Source organism: Oncorhynchus clarkii, chromosome 23 (genome assembly GCF_045791955.1).
Source record: "Oncorhynchus clarkii lewisi isolate Uvic-CL-2024 chromosome 23, UVic_Ocla_1.0, whole genome shotgun sequence".
Taxonomy (NCBI): domain Eukaryota; kingdom Metazoa; phylum Chordata; class Actinopteri; order Salmoniformes; family Salmonidae; genus Oncorhynchus; species Oncorhynchus clarkii.
The window spans coordinates 29,691,146-29,710,362 of NC_092169.1; the positions used below are offsets into that span (position 1 = coordinate 29,691,146).

Sequence of the window (19,217 nt, forward strand, 5' to 3'; positions counted from 1 at the left end):
AACTCATAGAGACATACCCCAAGCGACTTACAGCTGTAATCGCAGCAAAAGGTGGCGCTACAAAGTATTAACTTAAGGGGGCTGAATAATTTTGCACGCCCAATTTTTCAGTTTTTGATTTGTTAAAAAAGCTTGAAATATCCAATAAATGTCGTTCCACTTCATGATTGTGTCCCACTTGTTGTTGATTCTTCACAAAAAAATACAGTTTTATATCTTTATGTTTGAAGCCTGAAATGTGGCAAAAGGTCGCAAAGTTCAAGGGGGCCGAATACTTTCGCAAGGCACTGTACAACTTTAAACTAGAGTAGCCTCATCTGTCCTGGAGGAACACCTGACCTGAGTATTCAGAGTCACAATCTTTTGTGAACTCTCAACTCTACTCAACCAGATAAATACTCACATAACTTTCCACACTGGAGTCACTAATAAACCATGTGCTGTTAATTAATATTTTTGCAAGTACAAGACGAGGAACATTTGATCTTTTCCCCTGTTCATTGTAACATTGTTGTCATTTGGAAATAAACCACAAAACACTTTTTTTTTTTAGAAACTCTGGTTTGATTTAGAGTTATTGTGGTGCTCTTGTCTAAACTTGTGAATATACCTAATCCAAAGATAGTGAAATGTTTAGAAACAGCAAATAAAATAGCAGCAGAGAAAACTCACTAGTCTTATTTAAAGTACAGGTTTCTCTAACCCACTTGTGTGCTATGTAATATAGGTGGTGTCTATTATTGACTATCTATTTTGGTCAAAATCCCATGATTGTATTAGACGCTTTAATAAAATAAAAAGTATATTACAAACCAAGGTGGATGTCATAAAACGGGACACTATCCAAATCCAAATGTCACTGTGCTCCATAGTTAACGTTCCTTAGGACCCACATGTCTGACACAATGGATTAGCCAATCACAAAGTCCTTGATTAGTTGAATGAAGTGCGTTAGTGCTGAGCTGGAGCAAAAGCCTGCACATCATATAGGTCCCCAGAGGCAGGGCTGAAGACTAGTGATGAAGAACACAGATTTAAAACATCAGTCCAACTCCACTCTTCCACTACTGAGGTCACTGGTCAGATGCATGACATCATAAAAGGGTCAAAGCATGGAGTCCAGGGTCTGCTGGGGGTCTGATGATGTCATCACCAGGCAGAGACGCTTGGAGAGCTCAGGACCAACCCGGCGAGTTGTGGAAGTCACGCCCTCCCCTCTGCGAATCAGGAGGTCCGATAGCAGTGACAGTTTCTCACGTTCTGACTTGCACCGACTGTACGCCTGCCAACGACATCACAATGCGGAGAGCAATTGTGAGATTCAGTGTGGGGAAAACACATGCTGTATGTGTGTGTACATATTATGTGTAGTTTTACCTGGTTGAGTAGCTGGGGAGAGGGGTAGGCAGCGAGGATGGCAGAGGCCATATCTTGGCTGACTCTGTTCAGCTGCTGGATCTGTCTCTTCCAGACCTGCAGCAGTCCTTTCCCAGCCTTGTCCACTTTCTGGCCTCCAGCCCACTCACTCTCCAGGTAGAACGAGAAGCCTGTCTTCTCCCTCTCTCGTCTGGAGACAGACACGCACACAAACACACAATATATGAGATGTTACTCCCTTACAACTCTGCACAGCTGTATATTGTAATGACTTACTGATTGAGTGGTTCTATATTGAAATTACACAGTTGACAGTTTATCTGTCACATTAGCTCACTCACTTGAATGGGGCCTCAGCTACTGCTTTGGTTGCCATGGCAATGTGGTCAGAGAAATCCTTCCAGGTGGACAGGAAATGCACCTGAACCCCTGTGTGTAGCTGCAGGTGTACCACGGCCTGATGGGATGGATGTTGGAGGATCAAGAGACTGTTACAGAGGTACTTTGGAAAACTGTCACACAAGTGTCCTACATGACATGAAGCATGTAGGCTTACCTTTACTCCATACAAGTGGACATGGGTGTGCAGGGGCGTCATACACCCCAAAAATCTGAGGGGGCCCAAAGTACGTGAGGATGGCTGGGGGGTGGTCCGTAGGAGTGCTAGGCCTCCCGACCGTAAGTTTGAGAATTTAGCATTTTTCAAACACCTGAAAACAGCCTTTTCCTGCAATCTAGACCCATAATGTATGTAAACAAATGTCTATTTTTCTACATATCTAAGCATACCTCGAGCTGTCTGTACCCTCCTGAGGGTGGTTATTTTTTTAAAGAAACTAAATATGCTTCTCTGCATCTCTACTAAAATCTGGGTAAAATAATGAAAGTGGCGGACCGTGACTATTGGACTTAGGCCTTCAGTTGAGATTTTTTTCTCTCCAATAATTCCTATCCAAAATCATGAAAACAACCGATACAGAGCATCATTTAATGCGCCCAACATAATATTGTGTAGTCGGACCATTCTAGTGCAGACTCTAGCACAGGAGAATAAAACATTTTTGATGACAAAATCAAAACAGGCCTGAGCTGTGCTTCGGGCTGCAGCAGCGGTGTGTGTAAATCATGGGGGAACCAAGCCAGGAAAAAAAAGCCATATTACAACTTATGTTGTGATAATTGCGTTGTTAAGGCTACTCTATACCCATTAGAAATGCATTCATATGGCACCGTTATATACAGTGTACAAAACATTTGGAAAAACTTCCTAATACTTTGTTGCACCCCTTTTGCCCTCAGAACAGCATTAGGGCATGGACTCCACAATGTATAGAAAGCGTTCCACAGGGATGCTGGCCCATGTTCACTCCACTGCTTCCCACAGTTATGTCAAGTTGGCTGGATGTCCTTTGGGAGGTGGACCATTCTTGATACACAGGAAATTGTTGCGCATGAAAAGTCCAACAGCGGCGCAGTTCGTCACACTCAAAACATTGCACACACACAATCCAAGTCTCAAGGTATCTCTTTATGTAGTGGTGTGACGTCTCTTGTTGTGATGCGTGTTTTGTCCTAATTTTCTTATTTTTAATCCCAGCCCTCATCCCTGCAGGAGGCTTTTTGCCTCCTGGTAGGCCTTCATTGTATATAATAATTTGTTCTTAATTGACTTGCCTAATTAAATAAAGGTTAAATAAAAATAAGTAAGTAACCTTGTCCGAGACAGATCGGCCCTTAGTTGAGTTGGTTTCAAAGACTAAAAACTTGCTCAAATAGTATTTGCAAAGACAATTCCACACACTATATTGTCAAACAATTACCAGCTGTTAATCATGACAACCCACCTCCTCTACCTCAACTCGAGACACCTTGGGCAGTGCATCACCTTCATCCTTCTTCCTCCTCTTTTTCACTGCCCCCTTTACTGCTGCTTGCTCATCCCCCAGGACCGCATCCCGGAACTTCTTCTGATTCTGGGATTTCTGGGATCTGTAGGTAAAACAATGTTTTTTTGGGGCAAAATTGAGGACTTTTATGTAACACAGCTTGACGAAGTTTGATGTTTCCACAATAAACACTTTTCCTTCCTCCAAGTCACACTTATTTGAAATGCTAACACTTATAATAACTTCTAGCAATAAACCATTTAATTATGAATGCTTAATTTAAAAAAATAATTGATCAAAATGCTTTATAAAACTATTAGAAATACCCCCAAGTGGACGGTGGCATAGTACCTTGTCCCTACATAATGCACTTTGTAGGCAATATGGTGCCATTTGGGACACACACCACATCCCTCTCCAGCCCCCTCACCTGAAGTATTTCTCCAGGTCTATGACCACCAGACTGGGGGTCCTGCCAGGGTTGCGAGCCTGCAGACCCAGGGTCCAGGAGGTCAAAGAGGCACTACAGTCTGCACCTCCACCCTTCTGTTCCTGGGTAACATACAGACAGGAGTGAGGGAGGTCAGAATCTAGTAACAGTGTATTGCCTAATAGTTGTAAAAGTGTCCTGGATTGATGCAATTATTATCAACAAAAGTGTTGAGACGGCAACGGTTGTTTTGTGTATTTTTTTTTACGCATTTTTAGCATGAAATACTGTACATCATCAATGTGTGACTATGCCTTTTTGGTTGTTGTTATTGTTGCTCGACAACAAGGTATTTTTAAGCAATAAGGCCAGAGGGGGTGTGGATTCTGGCCAAAATACCACGGCTAAGGGCTGTTCTTAAGCACAACGCAACGTGGAGTGCCTGGATACAGCCCTTCCCTGAGGTGCCTTATTGCTATTATTAACTGGTTACCAATGTAATTAGAGCAGTAAAAATAAATTCTCATATCAGTGGTATGCGGGTCTGATATCACAGCTTTCAGACAATCAGCATTCAGGGATCAAACCACCCAGTTTATAAAATCAGCAATATGCTACAACAAAACATGCTAATATGCGCTTCCGGGTCATTGTCATTGTCAATGGTGAGCCCATGTCAGCATTTTAGGATGTTTTGTTGTAGCCTCTGTAAGCTTTACACTCATCATTATTCATGATACATTCATGGTTTTCCATAAATCATGGCATTATCAAGATTAATTTAGAACTGTTTAAAAACATGTTCTTCTCTTACTTGAATAGAAAATGGCACAAGACATTATTCACCATTCAATTCTGGTCGGGCAAAACATAACCCACAACAAGAAAAAAGTGCAAATGCATCCAAGGAGTTTGTAGAATTACAAGCGTGATGTAGTCATTGCATGCAAGGAATATGGGACAAAATAATCAATTTGAGACTACTTTCATACACTTTATTTAGTTCATTAATCTAGAGGTTCACATACTTTTTCTCACAAAGAAAGTGAATGTTGGATCAACATGCTCAATAAAGAAATTAAAAAGTATAATTGTTTTGTGCCATTTGTTTAAATCAGATACACTTCATCTATACTTAAAAAAGGAATTAAAGCAACAAAGTATTGGTCCCATATTTCATGAGCTGAAATAAAAGATCCCAGAATTTACCATTTGCATAAAAAGCTTATTTCTTTCAAATGTTTGGCACAAACTTGTTTAAATCGCTATTAGTGAACATTTGTCCTAATTCAAGATAATCCATCCACCTGACAGTTGTGGCATATCAAGATGGCGATTAAATGGCATGATCATTACACAGGTGCACCTTGTGCTAAGGACAATAAAAGGCCACTAAAATGCCTCAAGTTGAGGGAGCGTTCAATGTCATATTGACTGCAGGAATATTCACCAAAGCTGTTGCCAGATAATTTCTCTACCATAAGCCGCCTCTCCAACATTGTTTTAGAGAATTTGGCAGTATGTCCAACAGGCCTCACAACCGCAGACCATGTGTAACCACGCCAGCCCAGGACCTCCACATCCGGCTTCTTCACCAGTGGGATCGTCTGAGACCAGCCACCCGGACAGCTGATGAAACTGTGGGTTTGCACAACTGAATAATTTCTGCACAAACTGTCAGAAACGGTCTCAGGGAAGCTCAGTTGCGTGCTCATCGTCCTCAGCAGGGTCTTGACCTGACTGCAGTTCGGCGTCGTAACCAACTTTAGTGGGCAAATCCCGGTTTCAACTGTACCGGGAAGATGGCGTTGTGTGGTTGAGCGGTTTGCTGATGTCAACATTGTGAACAGTGTCCCATGTTGGTGGTGGGGTTATGATTTGGGCAGACATATGCTACGGACAACGAACATAATTGCATTTAATCAATGGCAATTTATTTGCACAGAGATACCGCGACGAGATCCCGAGGCCCATTGTTGTGCCAATTATCCACCCCCATCACCTCATGTTTCAGTATGATAATGCACGGCAGTATGTCGCAAGGATCCGTACACAATTCCTGGAAACTGAAAATGTCCCAGTTCTTCCATGGCCTGCATTCTCACCATTGAGCAAGTTTGGATGCTCTGGATCCATGTAGACAATGGCATGTTCCAGTTCCTGCCAATATCCAGCAACTTAGCACAGCCATGGAAGCGGAGTGGGACAACATTCCACGAGCCACTATCAACTGTATGCAAAGGAGATATGTCGCCCCAATCCTTTTTTTAAAGTGTCACCAACAGGTGTATTCACAGTCATGTGAAATCCATAGATTAGGGTCTAATGAATTTAATTCAATTGACTGATTTCCTTATATGAACTGTAACTCAGTAAAATCATTGAAATTGTTGCATTTATATTTTTGTTCAGTGTATTAGTACATTTTAGGTCAAATGTAGGCAGAACTAAAGAAAATGCTGAAGTTTTCAAACTTTCTCTAAGCACTATATGCATATAATGGTATGTACATACATTGTGGACAGTATATTAATAGAAAAGGTGTGTACAGCTGTAGTTATATAGGATGAGCTTTGACTAGAATACAGTATATACAGATGAAGTGGGTAAAAAACAGCATGTAAACATTATTAAAGTGACCTGTGTTCAATGACTATGTAACAATTTGTAAAGTCAAAACAATTTCAATGTTTGAGGGAAAAAATGCGTTCATCTTTAGATCAGAGTTGTAGTTGTACTGAATAACACAGTGCCTTCAGAAAGTATTCATACCCTTTTACTTATTCCACATTGTGTTGTGTTACAGCCTGAATTCAAAATTGAATAAATTATATTTCCTCACCCATCTACACACAATACCCCACAATGACAAAGTGAAAACATGTTTTAATTGAACATGAAATACTGAAATCTAATTTACATACAGTACCAGTCAAAAGTTTGGACACACCTACTCATTCAAGGGTTTACCATTTTCTACACTAACGTTCAAAAGTTTGGGGTCACTCAGAAATTCTTGTTTTTGAAAGAAAATAAAAAAAATTGTCCATTAAAATAACATCAAATTGATCAGAAATACAGAAATGACTATTGGAAATGGAAATGGCAGATTTTTAGGCGTACAGAGGCCCATTACCAGCAACCGTCGCTCCTGTGCTCCAATGGCACGTTGTGTTAGCTAGTTCAAGTTTATCATTTTAAAAGGCTAATTGAACATTAGAAAACCCTTTTGCAATGATGTTAGCACAGCTGAAAACCGTTGTTCTGATTAAAGAAGCAATAAAACTGGCCTTCTTTAGACTAGTTGAGTATCTGGAGCATCAGCATTTGTGGGTTCGATTACAGGCTCAAAATGGCCAGAAACGTGGCCTCCCGGGTGGCGCAGTCGTCTAAGGCGATGCAGTGCTAGCTGTGCGTGAGATTCTGGGTTTGAGCCCAGGCTCTGTCGCAGCCGGGAGGCCCATGGGGTGGCGCACAATTGGCCCAGCCTCGTCTGGGTTGGGCCGGCAGGAATATCCTTGTCCCATCGCGCACTAGTGACTCCTGTGGCGGGTCGGGCGCAGTGCACGCTGACCAGGTTGCCAGGTGTTTCCTCCGACCCATTGGTGCGGCTAGCTGTGCATTGTGTCAAGAAGCAGTGCGGCTTGTGTTTCGGAGGACGCATGTCTCTCGACCTTCGCCTCTCGAGTCCGTACCAGAGTTGCAGCGTTGAGACAAGACTAACTACTACCAATTGGATAACACGAAATTGGGGAGAAAAAAAAAAGGGTACAAATAAATAAAAATGGCCAGAAACAAAGACCTTTCTTCTGAAACTCGTCAGTCTATTCTTATTCTGAGAGAAATTGCCAAGAAACTGAAGATCTTGTACAAGGGTATGTACTCCCTTCACAGAACAGCGCAAACTGGCTCTAACCAGAATATAAAGAGGAGTGGGAGGCCCCAGCGAACAAATGAACAAGAGGACAAGTACATTAGAGTGTCTAGTTTGAGAAAGACGCCTCACAACTGGCAGCTTCATTAAATAGTACCCACAAAACACCAGTCTCAACATCAACAGTGAAGAGGCGACTGGGATGATGGCCTTCTAGGCAAAGAAAAAGCAATATCTCAGACTGGCCAATAAAAATAAAAGATTAAGATGGGCAAAAGAACAAAGACACTGGAACTCTGCCTAGGAATTATTCTTAACTTATTTAGGCTTGCCATACATAACAAAAGGGGTTGAATACTTATTGACTCAAGACATTTCAGCTTTTCATTTGGAAACATTTAGAAAAACATAATTCCACTTTGATATTGTGTGTAGGCCAGTGACAATTTTTTCCCAAATGTAATATATTTCTAATTCAGGCTGTAACAACAAAATATGGAAAAAGTCAGGGTGTGTGAATACTTCATGAAAGCACTGTACATAGGGCAGCAGTCTCTAAGGTGCAGGGTTGAGTACCGGGTGGTAGCCAGCTAATAACAGTGACTAAAGTTCAGGGCAGGGTACTGGGTGGAGGCTGGCTATTGTGTGTACACTGAGTGCTCTTTCAATGACAGACTGACCATGTGAATCCAGGTGAAAGATATGATCCCTTATTGATGTCACCTGTTAAATCCACTTCAATCAGTGTAGCTGAGGGAGAGGAGACAGGTTAAAAATTTAAAAAATTAACCTTGAGACCATTGAGACATGGATTGTGTAAGTGTGCCATTCAGAGGGTGAATGGGCAAGAAAATAGTTTTGAGTGTGCCAAGAACTGCAATGCTGCTGAGTTTCACACAAACAGTTTCCTGTGTGTATTAAGAATAGTTCAAAACCCATAGAACAGCCAGCCAACTTGACTACTGTGGGAAGCATTGGAGTCAACATGGGCCAGCATCCCTGTGGAACGATTGAAACCTTGAAAAGTCCATTCCCCGATGAATTAAGGCTGTTCTGAGGGCAAAGGGGGGTGCAACTCAATGTTAGGAAGGTGTTCCTAATGTTTTGTACACTCTGTACACCCCTCCCCAACTAGCACATTCAAGCTAGTCAGCAGAAACAGGAAGTGGGATGAAACCATAGCCATGCCCAACCCAGAGAGGTGTCACTCACCTGAGTGTAGCTGTGGATCAGGTTGATGAAGTCATCAACAGGTACTTGCATCACTGTGTGGGCCTCCGGGATACACAACACCTCACCTGTCTGAGAAGCAACAGAGATTAAGGGCTTTGATTTGCTTGTTCGACATAGATCAACCACTGCAGTCAGCGACTGCCAAGTGACTGATCTACAAATCACCTGGCATAATGAATAACTACTCGTTATTATTTGTACATCAGTCAATCAGTAAAAATGTACCCATAATGCATCACGGATTCAACACGACCACAAAAAGCTATGGGTTGAGTGTAGGGGTGTGAACGTTTAAAAGAGATTGGGATACATAACGTGAAGAAAAATCCCTAACCAAAAAACATCCCCCCACATAATTAAAATCCCAGTGCAGTTATCACAAAACATTATTTTCCGTGTTATAGCCTGACTAGACGATAGGCAATAAAGGCCTGGGGAAAGTTGTGTAATTTAAATGAAACCAGGGAGGAAAGGGCAAACTTTAGGCTACTTTGGTAAATTTGCAAGGCATTCAAGACAAACGTTGCAAGATTCAGATTACCAGGACATATGCACATCAGTTCTTTGTGCCTGCCCCCTCATTTCTCTCCCTCCCTCCCTCCCTCCCTCCCTCACCATGGCTCGCCTGGGGCATATTCAGTATTCTGTTGCAAACGTTTCGGAATGGAAGCAAACGGAGCAAAACCGGGAGGGACCTACCTGAATTTGTCCAATAGAAACTCTCGTTTAAGTTGCAAACTGTTTGAACTAATGATTACAACCCTGCTCTTTTGCTTCCCTAATAATGCGAGTGTGTGTTCAGTTTTCAGTCTGTTGCGTGTAGAATATCCTCGCCTATTCATTGACGATATACTCTGCTTTTTACTGAAGTTGCAAGACATGGCAAGCCAAGAAATTGCAAGATACAGCATTCCATTTCGATAGATAGGCCTAGTGCACGAACTGCCTATACTGTGCCCCACCCCTCTCTCTCCGTCCCTCGGTAGATCGCCTTGAAAGATGCAAGGGTGTTGATGTTCTCAGAAGTACAGCAAATAAATCAAATCAAATTTTATGTCACATACACATGGTTAGCAGATGTTAATGCGAGTGTAGCCAAATGCTTGTGCTTCTAGTTCCGACAATGCAGTAATAACCAACAAGTAATCTAACTAACAATTCCAAAACTACTGTCTTATACACACAAGTGTAGGGGGATAAAGAATATGTACATAAAGATATATGAATGAGTGATGGTACAGAGCGGCATAGGCAAGATACAGTAGATGGTATCGAGTACAGTATATACATATGAGATGAGTATGTAAACAAAGTGGCATAGTTAAAGTGGCTAGTGATACATGTATTACATAAAGATGCAGTAGATGATATAGAGTACAGTATATACGTATACAGATGAGATGAATAATGTAGGGTATGTAAACATTATATTAGGTAGCATTGTTTAAAGTGGCTAGTGATATATTTTACATCATTTCCCATCAATTCCCATTATTAAAGTGGCTGGAGTTGAGTCAGTGTGTTGGCAGCAGCCACTCAATGTTAGTGGGGGCTGTTTAACAGTCTGATGGCCTTGAGATAGAAGCTGTTTTTCAGTCTCTTGGTCCCTGCTTTAATGCACCTGTACTGACCTCGCTTTCTGGATGATAGCGGGGTGAACAGGCAGTGGCTCGGGTGGTTGTTGTCCTTGATGATCTTTATGGCCTTCCTGTAACATCGGGTGGTGTAGGTGTCCTGGAGGACAGGTAGTTTGCCCCCGGTGATGCGTTGTGCAGACCTCACTACCCTCTGGAGAGCCTTACGGTTGTGGGCGGAGCAGTTGCCGTACCAGGCGGTGATACAGCCCGCCAGGATGCTCTCGATTGTGCATCTGTAGAAGTTTGTGAGTGCTTTTGGTGACAAGCCAAATTTCTTCAGCCTCCTGAGGTTGCTGTCTGTGTGGGTGGACCAATTCAGTTTGTCTGTGATGTGTATGCCGAGGATCTTAAAACTTGCTACCCTCTCCACTACTGTTCCATCGATGTGGATAGGGGGGTGTTCCCTCTGCTGTTTCCTGAAGTCCACAATCATCTCCTTAGTTTTGTTGACGTTGAGTGTGAGGTTATTTTCCTGACACCACACTCCGAGGGCCCTCACCTCCCCCCTGTAGGCCGTCTCGTCGTTGTTGGTAATCAAGCCTACCACTGTTGTGTCGCCCGCAAACTTGATGATTGAGTTGGAGGCGTGCGTGGCCACGCAGTCGTGGGTGAACAGGGAGTACAGGAGAGGGCTCAGAACGCACCCTTGTGGGGCCCCAGTGTTGAGGATCAGCGGGGTGGAGATGTTGTTGCCTACCCTCACCACCTGGGGACGGCCCGTCAGGAAGTCCAGTACCCAGTTGCACAGGGCGGGGGTCGAGACCCAGGGTCTCGAGCTTGATGACGAGCTTGGAGGGTACTATGGTGTTAAATGCCGAGCTGTAGTCGATGAACAGCATTCTCACATAGGTATTCCTCTTGTCCAGATGGGTTAGGGCAGTGTGGTTGAGATTGCATCGTCTGTGGACCTATTTGGGGCGGTAAGCAAATTGGAGTGGGTCTAGGGTGTCAGGTAGGTTTTCAGATTAGCCTTGTTAAAATCCCCAGCTATAATGAATGCAGCCTCAGGATGTATGGATTCCAGTTTGCAAAGAGTCAAATAAAGTTCGTTCAGAGCCATCGATGTGTCTGCTTGGGGGAGGAATATATACGGCTGTGATTATAATCGAAGAGAATTCCCTTGGTAGATAATGCGGTCGACATTTGATTGTGAGGAATTCTAAATCAGGTGAACAGAAGGACTTGAGTTCCTGTATGCTTTTGTGACCACACCACGTCTCGTTAGCCATAAGGCATACGCCCCGCCCCTCTTCTTACCAGAAAGATGTTTGTTTCTGTCGGCGCGATGCGTGGAGAAACTAGCTGGCTGCACCGACTCCGATAGCGTCTCTCCAGTGAGCCATGTTTCCGTGAAGCAAAGAACGTTTTTTTGGGTCGCCGGCTGGGATCCATTCCATTGTCCTGGGTGAAAGGCAGAACACAGGATCCGCTTCGCGAAAGTCATATTCTTGGTCGTACTGATGGTGAGTTGACGCTGCTCTTATATTCAGTAGTTCTTCTCGACTGTATGTAATGAAACCTAAGATGACCTGGGGTACTAATGTAAGAAATAACACGTAAAAAAACAAAAAACTGCATAGTTTCCTAGGAACGCGAAGCGAGGCGGCCATCTCTGTCGGCGCCGGAATAGTCTCCTCCGCTCCAAAAATATTGAATCTTAGGAGTCTATTTGTAGCGGAATCGAATCTTGACACCCAGAAATTGGAGTCGAAACCGAGAGTCGACAATCAAGGAGTCGAGGAATCAATTATTTTGGAGAGCGACGCTCCACCACTACGTCATCGTCATTAATCGTCGGAAAAATAGCAGAGAAAGGCAACAGACAGCAGCTAAGTCCTGTATGGAAAATGAGAAGGTGGAATTAAGGTACAGTAATGATAGTACATGTACTATGTTTACCCATCTGAAAGGGATGCACCATGAGACCCAAACAGTTTTTGGCAGCATTGTGAATTCACATGTAAAATGGCAGTTTAAACATTAAGAAACAGTTTTGATTTGTCACATCCCTAGTTGCGTTGCATGATTAAGATGAAGATAAACACACACTTGTGCTTGGTTAATACAGAATGGATAAGCATGGCAAGAGGAGAAGCGATAGAGATGTGTGTGTGTGTGTGTGTGTGTGTGTGTGTGATGCTCCAGTCACCTGAGTGCTAGGTGTTCTCCTGACCCAGTTGACGCTGCGAGGGAGGGGCTGTTTCTCTATGGCACAGCTGCAGCCCATGGCCTGGAGTGACGTCAGCAAAGGGCCCCCACCTTCCAACTGCAACAGAGCTACACACACACACACGCGCACATATGTTGGAAACTGGGAACTACAAAATCCTCTGTGTAGCCCTTACTTACACCTATTCAATGCTTTTAAATACATGCGGGTGAGACTGAGCAAGTGCACACTCTGGGGAAAAAGGTAGGGAATCGAAACACAGCCACTGCCTCTCTTCAACACACCTGGATCCACAGACACCACCATGTGTTTGATGCACTCCTCTGGTCGCAGTGCTTTCACAGCCTCTGCCAGGGCCGCCTTCTCTGCCTTCTGCCTCTCCTGCTGCAGCATCCGCGCCTCCTTGTCCCCCTGTTGCCTCTCCCTGGCCTCCCTCCTCCTCAGCACCTCCCTGGACCCCTGGATCTCCTCACCAGTCATCTTGGAGGGCTTCCTCTTGGCAGGGGAGATGGTGCTCCTAGCCCAGGAGGATGGCTTTGGCGGGGGCCACAGCTGAGGGAGAGCTGCCTCCTCTGGGTCATCCCAGTCTGGTCTTCCACCTTTCTCCTTCCTACGATGACTGTTTAGGGTCTCATATGAGGTGAATAGAGGTTCAGACTCTGAGTGACCATTCGGTGCCAACAGGCCTAAACCACCAGGAAGGTCAGGTGAGGAGTGATGGTTGTCCTGTCCATTACTGAGTGTGGAGGATGCAGGCTCCAAACCCTCCTGTCTCTGTTTGAGTCTCAGCGCCAGGGGGATATAGGGAACATCCTCTTCCTCATCATCACTACTGATCATCATAACATCAGCCAACCCTATGGGGAGGTCTGTATGAGAGCTGTCCAGGACCACCAGGTCTGGTTGGTCTGTGTGGATCTGGGAGGCTTGGCTCAGGCTACATCTGGGCTGGAGGAAGTCATACACAGGGAGATCCTCATCCAGGTCACTGGTGGAGTCACTGTAGCTACCCATGGTGGGTCCAGCCTCAGACAGTCGAGACGGACTGTGGATGGACAAAGCAGGTTAAAAATCAGAACCATGGCGTTATGTTGACAGGCGCCATTGGATTCTGTATGGTTGGCACTATTCATTATGTTCCATCCAGAATGATAACATACATATTTATTGTACAATCTATTGGAGTAGGCCTAAATAGGCTAAAGAGTATCCAAATTGGCCTTCCTCTCTGGCCATACTAGCCTCGAGAGACCGCTAGTGAGTGCTGTTCTTCTGACGTTGTAGTTCCGCTCTAGGTCATCTTCAACCTAGGTTCCGCTTAGGGTACAATGTCAGGAAGAACAGCGCTCAATGGATAGAGGAGGTGCAACCAAGAAGAGTAGTAATATGTTCAGATTCTGCATCAGTTTTGTGTAGTCTAAGATCAGGGAAGTCAGAACGTGAGGATTTATGGATAAAAATTATGTTGTTAGGGTTACAAAGAAATGGGATAGAGATTCAATTTTGTTGGATCCCTGCTCAAACAGGAGTCAAAGTAAATTATTTAGTAGATATACAGGTGCAATTAGGGAGAGGAGAGGTTAAAAACATGAATCCAAAAGTTTAGGTTAGATTGCTGGCAGAGGAAAATATAGTAAAAGGAAATCTGTACAATAAATTGGGTCTTGTAATGGGAACCGTAGAGATTAAGTAATGTCAACAACAAAAAAATGCTTGGTTAAAAACAACCCAATTTGGATAAATATTGGACAGAACACACATTGGATTATTTTGAACCAGCCATCTGGGTAACCTAGTTTGCTTGTTGGGTTATTGATGCTGGGCTATTGAGCTATGACTCACCGGGTCAGATCAGAAGACTGGTGGAGTGGCTTTCGTGTTGGCGACCCGGGAGAGTAAATGTCATTCCAGTTCTCTGGTCATCTGTTCTGTTCTGTTGTTTTTCGTAGTTTTTTTTTTTTAGAGTGAGTGTAGGATGAGATTAAGGCATATGGGATTGAATTATTTGAACTTGGTAGGGAAGCATGTTACTGGAATGTGTGATGGGTGTATGGTGAAAGAAACAGATGTCCATGTATTTTATTTTCAATTGTATGGGGGAGTTTGACAGGGTCAGAGGTTGGATGGGGCTGGGGTGGTATTTTGGGTGGTGGTGGCGGAGGAAGGGGGGGTAGTGAGGTTTGTAGGGGATATAGATTAATAGGAAGGCCGTGACTGGCCTCACACTCCAGTGGCTTCAAAGCCTCTCACTGGCCAATACAAAGCATCAGCAATCCAGGGTTTACATCAGGGTTCCCCAAATGGTGGCCCGCAAGCGGTTTTATTTGGCCTTCCAACTTTTCTGAGCAATAATAATTTTTTTAAGACTAAAAACACCAGGAAATCAGCTCCGAGTGATTTTAAATTTTGGAAATACAGTGGGGCAAAAAAGTATTTAGTCAGACACCAATTGTGCAAGTTCTCCCACTTAAAAAGATGAGGCCTGTAATTTTCATCATAGGTACACTTCAACTATGACAAACAAAATGAGAAAAAAAATCCAGAAAATCACATTGTAGGATTTTTAATGAATGTATTTGCAAATTATGGTGGAAAATAAGTATTTGGTCAATAACAAAAGTTTCTCAATACTTTGTTATATACCCTTTGTTGGCAATGACAGAGGTCAAACGTTTTCTGTAAGTCTTCACAAGGTTCAAACACACTGTTGCTGGTATTTTGGCCCATTCCTCCATGCAGATCTCCTCTAGAGCAATGATGTTTTGGGGCTGTTGCTGGGCAACACAGACTTTCAACTCCCTCCAAAGATGTTCTATGGGGTTGAGATCTGGAGACTGGCTAGGCCACTCCAGGACCTTGAAATACTTCTTACGAAGCCACTCCTTCGTTGCCCGGGCAGTGTGTTTGGGATCATTGTCATGCTGAAAGACCAAGCCACGTTTCATCTTCAATGCCCTTGCTGATGGAAGGAGGTTTTCACTCAAAATCTCACGATACATGACCCCATTCCTTCTTTCCTTTACACGGATCAGTCCCAAAGTATGATGTTTCCACCCCCATGCTTCACAGTAGGTATGGGGTTCTTTGGATGCAACTCAGCATTCTTTGTCCTCCAAACACGACGAGTTGAGTTTTTACCAAAAAGTTATATTTTGGTTTCATCTGACATTCTCCCAATCTCCTTCTGGATCATCCAAATGCTTTCTAGCAAACTTCAGACGGGCCTGGACATGTACTGGCTTAAGCATGGGGACACGTCTGGCACTGCAGGATTTGAGTCCCTGGCGGCGTAGTGTGTTACTGATGGTAGGCTTTGTTACTTTGGTCCCAGACCTTTGCAGGTCATTCACCAGGTCCCCCCGTGTGGTTCTGGGATTTTTGCTCACCGTTCTTGTGATCAATTTGACCCCACGGGGTGAGATCTTGCGCGGAGCCCCAGATCGAGGGAGATTATCAGTGGTCTTGTATGTCTTCCATTTCCTAATAATTGCTCCCACAGTTGATTTCTTCAAACCAAGCTGCTTACCTATTGCAGATTCAGTCTTCCCAGCCTGGTGCAGGTCTACAATTTTGTTTCTGGTGTCCTTTGACAGCTCTTTGGTCTTGGCCATAGTGGAGTTTGGAGTGTGACTGTTAGAGATTTATACTGATAACAAGTTCAAACAGGTGCCATTAATACAGGTAACGAGTGGAGGACAGAGGAGCCTCTTAAAGAAGAAGTCACAGGTCTGTGAGAGTCAGAAATCTTGCTTGTTTGTAGGTGAACAATGTGCTATGTAAGAAAGCTAACGTTTAATTTCCTTGCTCAGAACATGAGAACATATGAAAGCTGGTGGTTCCTTTTAACATGGGTCTTCAATATTCCCAGGTAAGAAGTTTTAGGTTGTAGTTATTATAGGAATTATAGGACTATTTCTCTCTATACCATTTGTATTTCATTAACCTAACTATTGGATGTTCTTATAGGCACTTTAGTATTGCCAGTGTAACAGTATAGCTTCCGTCCCTCTAGTTAGCACGCGCTAACTAGCTAGCCATTTCACTTCGGTTAGACCAGCCTCATCTCGGGAGTTGATAGGCTTGAAGTCATAAACAGCGCAATGCTTGACGCACAACGAAGAGCTCCTGGCAAAACGCACGAAAGTGCTGTTTGAATGAATGTTCACTCGTCTGCTTCTGCCTATCATCGTTCAGTCAGATACTTAGATGCTTGTATGCTCAGTCAGATTATATGCAACGCAGGACACGCTAGATAATATCTAGTAATATCATCAACCATGTGTAGTTAACTAGTGATTATGATTGATTGTTTTTTATAAGATAAGTTTAATGCTAGCTAGTAACTTACCTTGGCTTACTGCATTCGCATAACAGGCAGTCTCCTTGTGGAATGTAACGAGAGAGAGGCAGGTCGTTATTGCTTTGGACAAGTTAACTGTAAGGTTGCAAGATTGGATCCCCCGAGCTGACAAGGTGAAAATCTGTCATTCTGCCCCTGAACAAGGCAGTTAACCCACCGTTCCTAGGCATTCATTGAAAATAAGAATGTGTTCTTAACTGACTTGCCTAGTTAAATAAAAGGTATTAAAAAAAATCCATTTAAAAAATAAATAAAAAATAAAAACAAATCGGCGCCCAAAAATACTGATTACCGATTGTCATGAAAACTTGAAATCTGCCCTAATTAACCAGCCATTCCGATTAATCGGTCGACCTCTAATATATATATATATATTTTTTTTCATCCCAGCCCCCGTCCCCACAGGAGGCCTTTTGGTAGGCCATCATTCTAAATAAGAATTTATTCTTAACTGACTTGCCCAGTTAAATAAAAATAATAGAACACTAGTCACTTTAATAATGTTAACATATTTTGCATTACTCATCTCACATGTATATACCGTATTCTATCCTACTGTATCTAAGTCTATGCCCCTCTGACATTGCTCGCCCAATATTTATATATTTTTAATTCCATTCCTTTAGATTTGTGTGTATTGTTGTGCAATTGTTAGATATTACTGTTAGATATTGCTGTACTGTTAAGAGCTAGAAACACAAGCATTTCGCTACACCCGCAATAACATCTGCTAAACACGTGTACGTGACAAATATAATTTGATTTAAATACCGTCACACCATCATAAAATAAAATTGTGATATGATATTTTGACCAGCACTAATCCAAAAACCCTAACACAGTTGTGAAGAGGGCACAACAATGCCTCTTCCCCCTCAGGAGGCTGAAAAGATTTGGCATGGGCCCTCAGATCCTCAAAAAGATCTTCAACTGCACCATTGAGAGCATCTTGACTGGCTCCATCACCGCTTGGTATGACAACTGCTTGGCACCCGACCCCAGGGCACTACAGAGGGTAGAGCAGGGATGGGCAACTCCAGTCCTCAGGGGCCTAATTGGTGTCACATTTTTGTCCCGGACCCCGTTAACACACCTGACTCCAATAATCAACTAATCATGAGTTTCAGTTTAGAATACCAGGCGCTGTCAAAGGTCGGTCCTAACAATTGTTGTCAACGACACCAGCCACGGACTGTTCTCTCTACTACCGCACAGATCACCAAGTCTGGAACCTGAACAACTTCTACCCCCAAGCCATAAGACTGCTAAATAGTTAGCTGCACTGACCCATTTTTGCATTAACTGACTCCTCACATACGCTGCTACTACTGTTTACTATCTGGTTTATTGACATAATTGGTCGGAACACATCAAACGAAAGACTAGTTTCTCAGTGACTCGTTCAATTTAATCATGACTCGAGTCAGTAAAGAGTCGTTCAAAAATAACGACTCGTTTGCGTACTACATATCACTACTGCTCAATGTGCCTGCTAGCTACTACTTGCTAGCTTCATTGACAAACACAGAGTTGGAACTGAGCTAGAAAGTGATTTTGGGCACTGATAAACCGCGTGTAAGTTAGCTGGTGCTTTATTTACGATAGTTTGACAGCTTGCAGAAGATTAAGTTGTAGACATGTTCTCAGAAATCAGTCCTGAGCGCGCAGCCAGACTTTCCCGACTCGATAGACTATGCAGTACACTTACTACTTGTTAATGCACATGTTTTTACTTGAAATACTGCAAACACTAAAGCTACAGTTAACGTGTATGTAATTATCGTAACAGTAACATTCGAGGCATATGGGTTGGGTTAATGTCATACTATTACATTTAGCTAGCTACATTAGCTAGTAAATGTTCTCGAGGCGTGTTGGCTAGCTAACGTTTAGCTACCAATACAACGTTAATATCTAAAGTCTGTCAAATTAATTGAACATAATTATGTACTCACGTTCTTGTAGAAGGGGTTCAATATTTTATTTTCAGGACAAAAAATAATTTCTTTAACTTTCGAGCTATTTCGTCTTGCTAGCCTTTTTGTAACTGGATTTTCATAATTTTGGATTCCGCGGGTTTAGTGGACGAACTAGTTACCACAGCCACAATTATGGTTAAACCCCGCCTATTTCTACAATTTCTCTTTTTAACAATTTTATTTTAAACCAAACCTTAATCACACTGGCAACCTTATGCCAAAACTTAATCTTCAATTAAGACCAAAAAGCTCATTTTTGTTTACGATTTTT

At 43.0% G+C, this 19,217-nt stretch overlaps 1 protein-coding gene across 1 annotated transcript; it reads right to left on the bottom strand.

The window, feature by feature from the left end:
* Positions 1–897: 897 nt before the first annotated feature.
* Positions 898–19,041, bottom strand: LOC139381752 (essential meiotic structure-specific endonuclease 1). Its single transcript, XM_071125501.1, has 9 exons — positions 18,923–19,041; positions 12,892–13,652; positions 12,587–12,714; positions 8,780–8,869; positions 3,694–3,815; positions 3,222–3,366; positions 1,719–1,834; positions 1,378–1,567; positions 898–1,282 (listed from the first exon to the last, which is right to left on the bottom strand). The coding sequence occupies exons 2-9, from the start codon at positions 13,619–13,621 to the stop codon at positions 1,106–1,108; spliced, it is 1,698 nt and encodes a 565-aa protein (XP_070981602.1). The 5' UTR covers positions 13,622–13,652; positions 18,923–19,041; the 3' UTR covers positions 898–1,105.
* Between the last annotated feature and the right edge of the window lie 176 nt (positions 19,042–19,217).

What these genes read in the sequence shown, in the direction of transcription:
- LOC139381752 (XM_071125501.1), bottom strand. Translation starts at nt 13,621, where the DNA reads ATGGGTAGCTACAGTGACTCCACCAGTGACCTGGATGAGGATCTCCCT. An exon ending in CTCGAGTTGAGGTAGAGGAG is followed by an intron (nt 1,835 to 3,221) that starts GTGGGTTGTCAT and finishes CCATCCCATCAG; the next exon opens with GCCGTGGTACACCTGCAGCT. An exon ending in GTAGCTGAGGCCCCATTCAA is followed by an intron (nt 1,568 to 1,718) that starts GTGAGTGAGCTA and finishes GTCTGTCTCCAG; the next exon opens with ACGAGAGAGGGAGAAGACAG.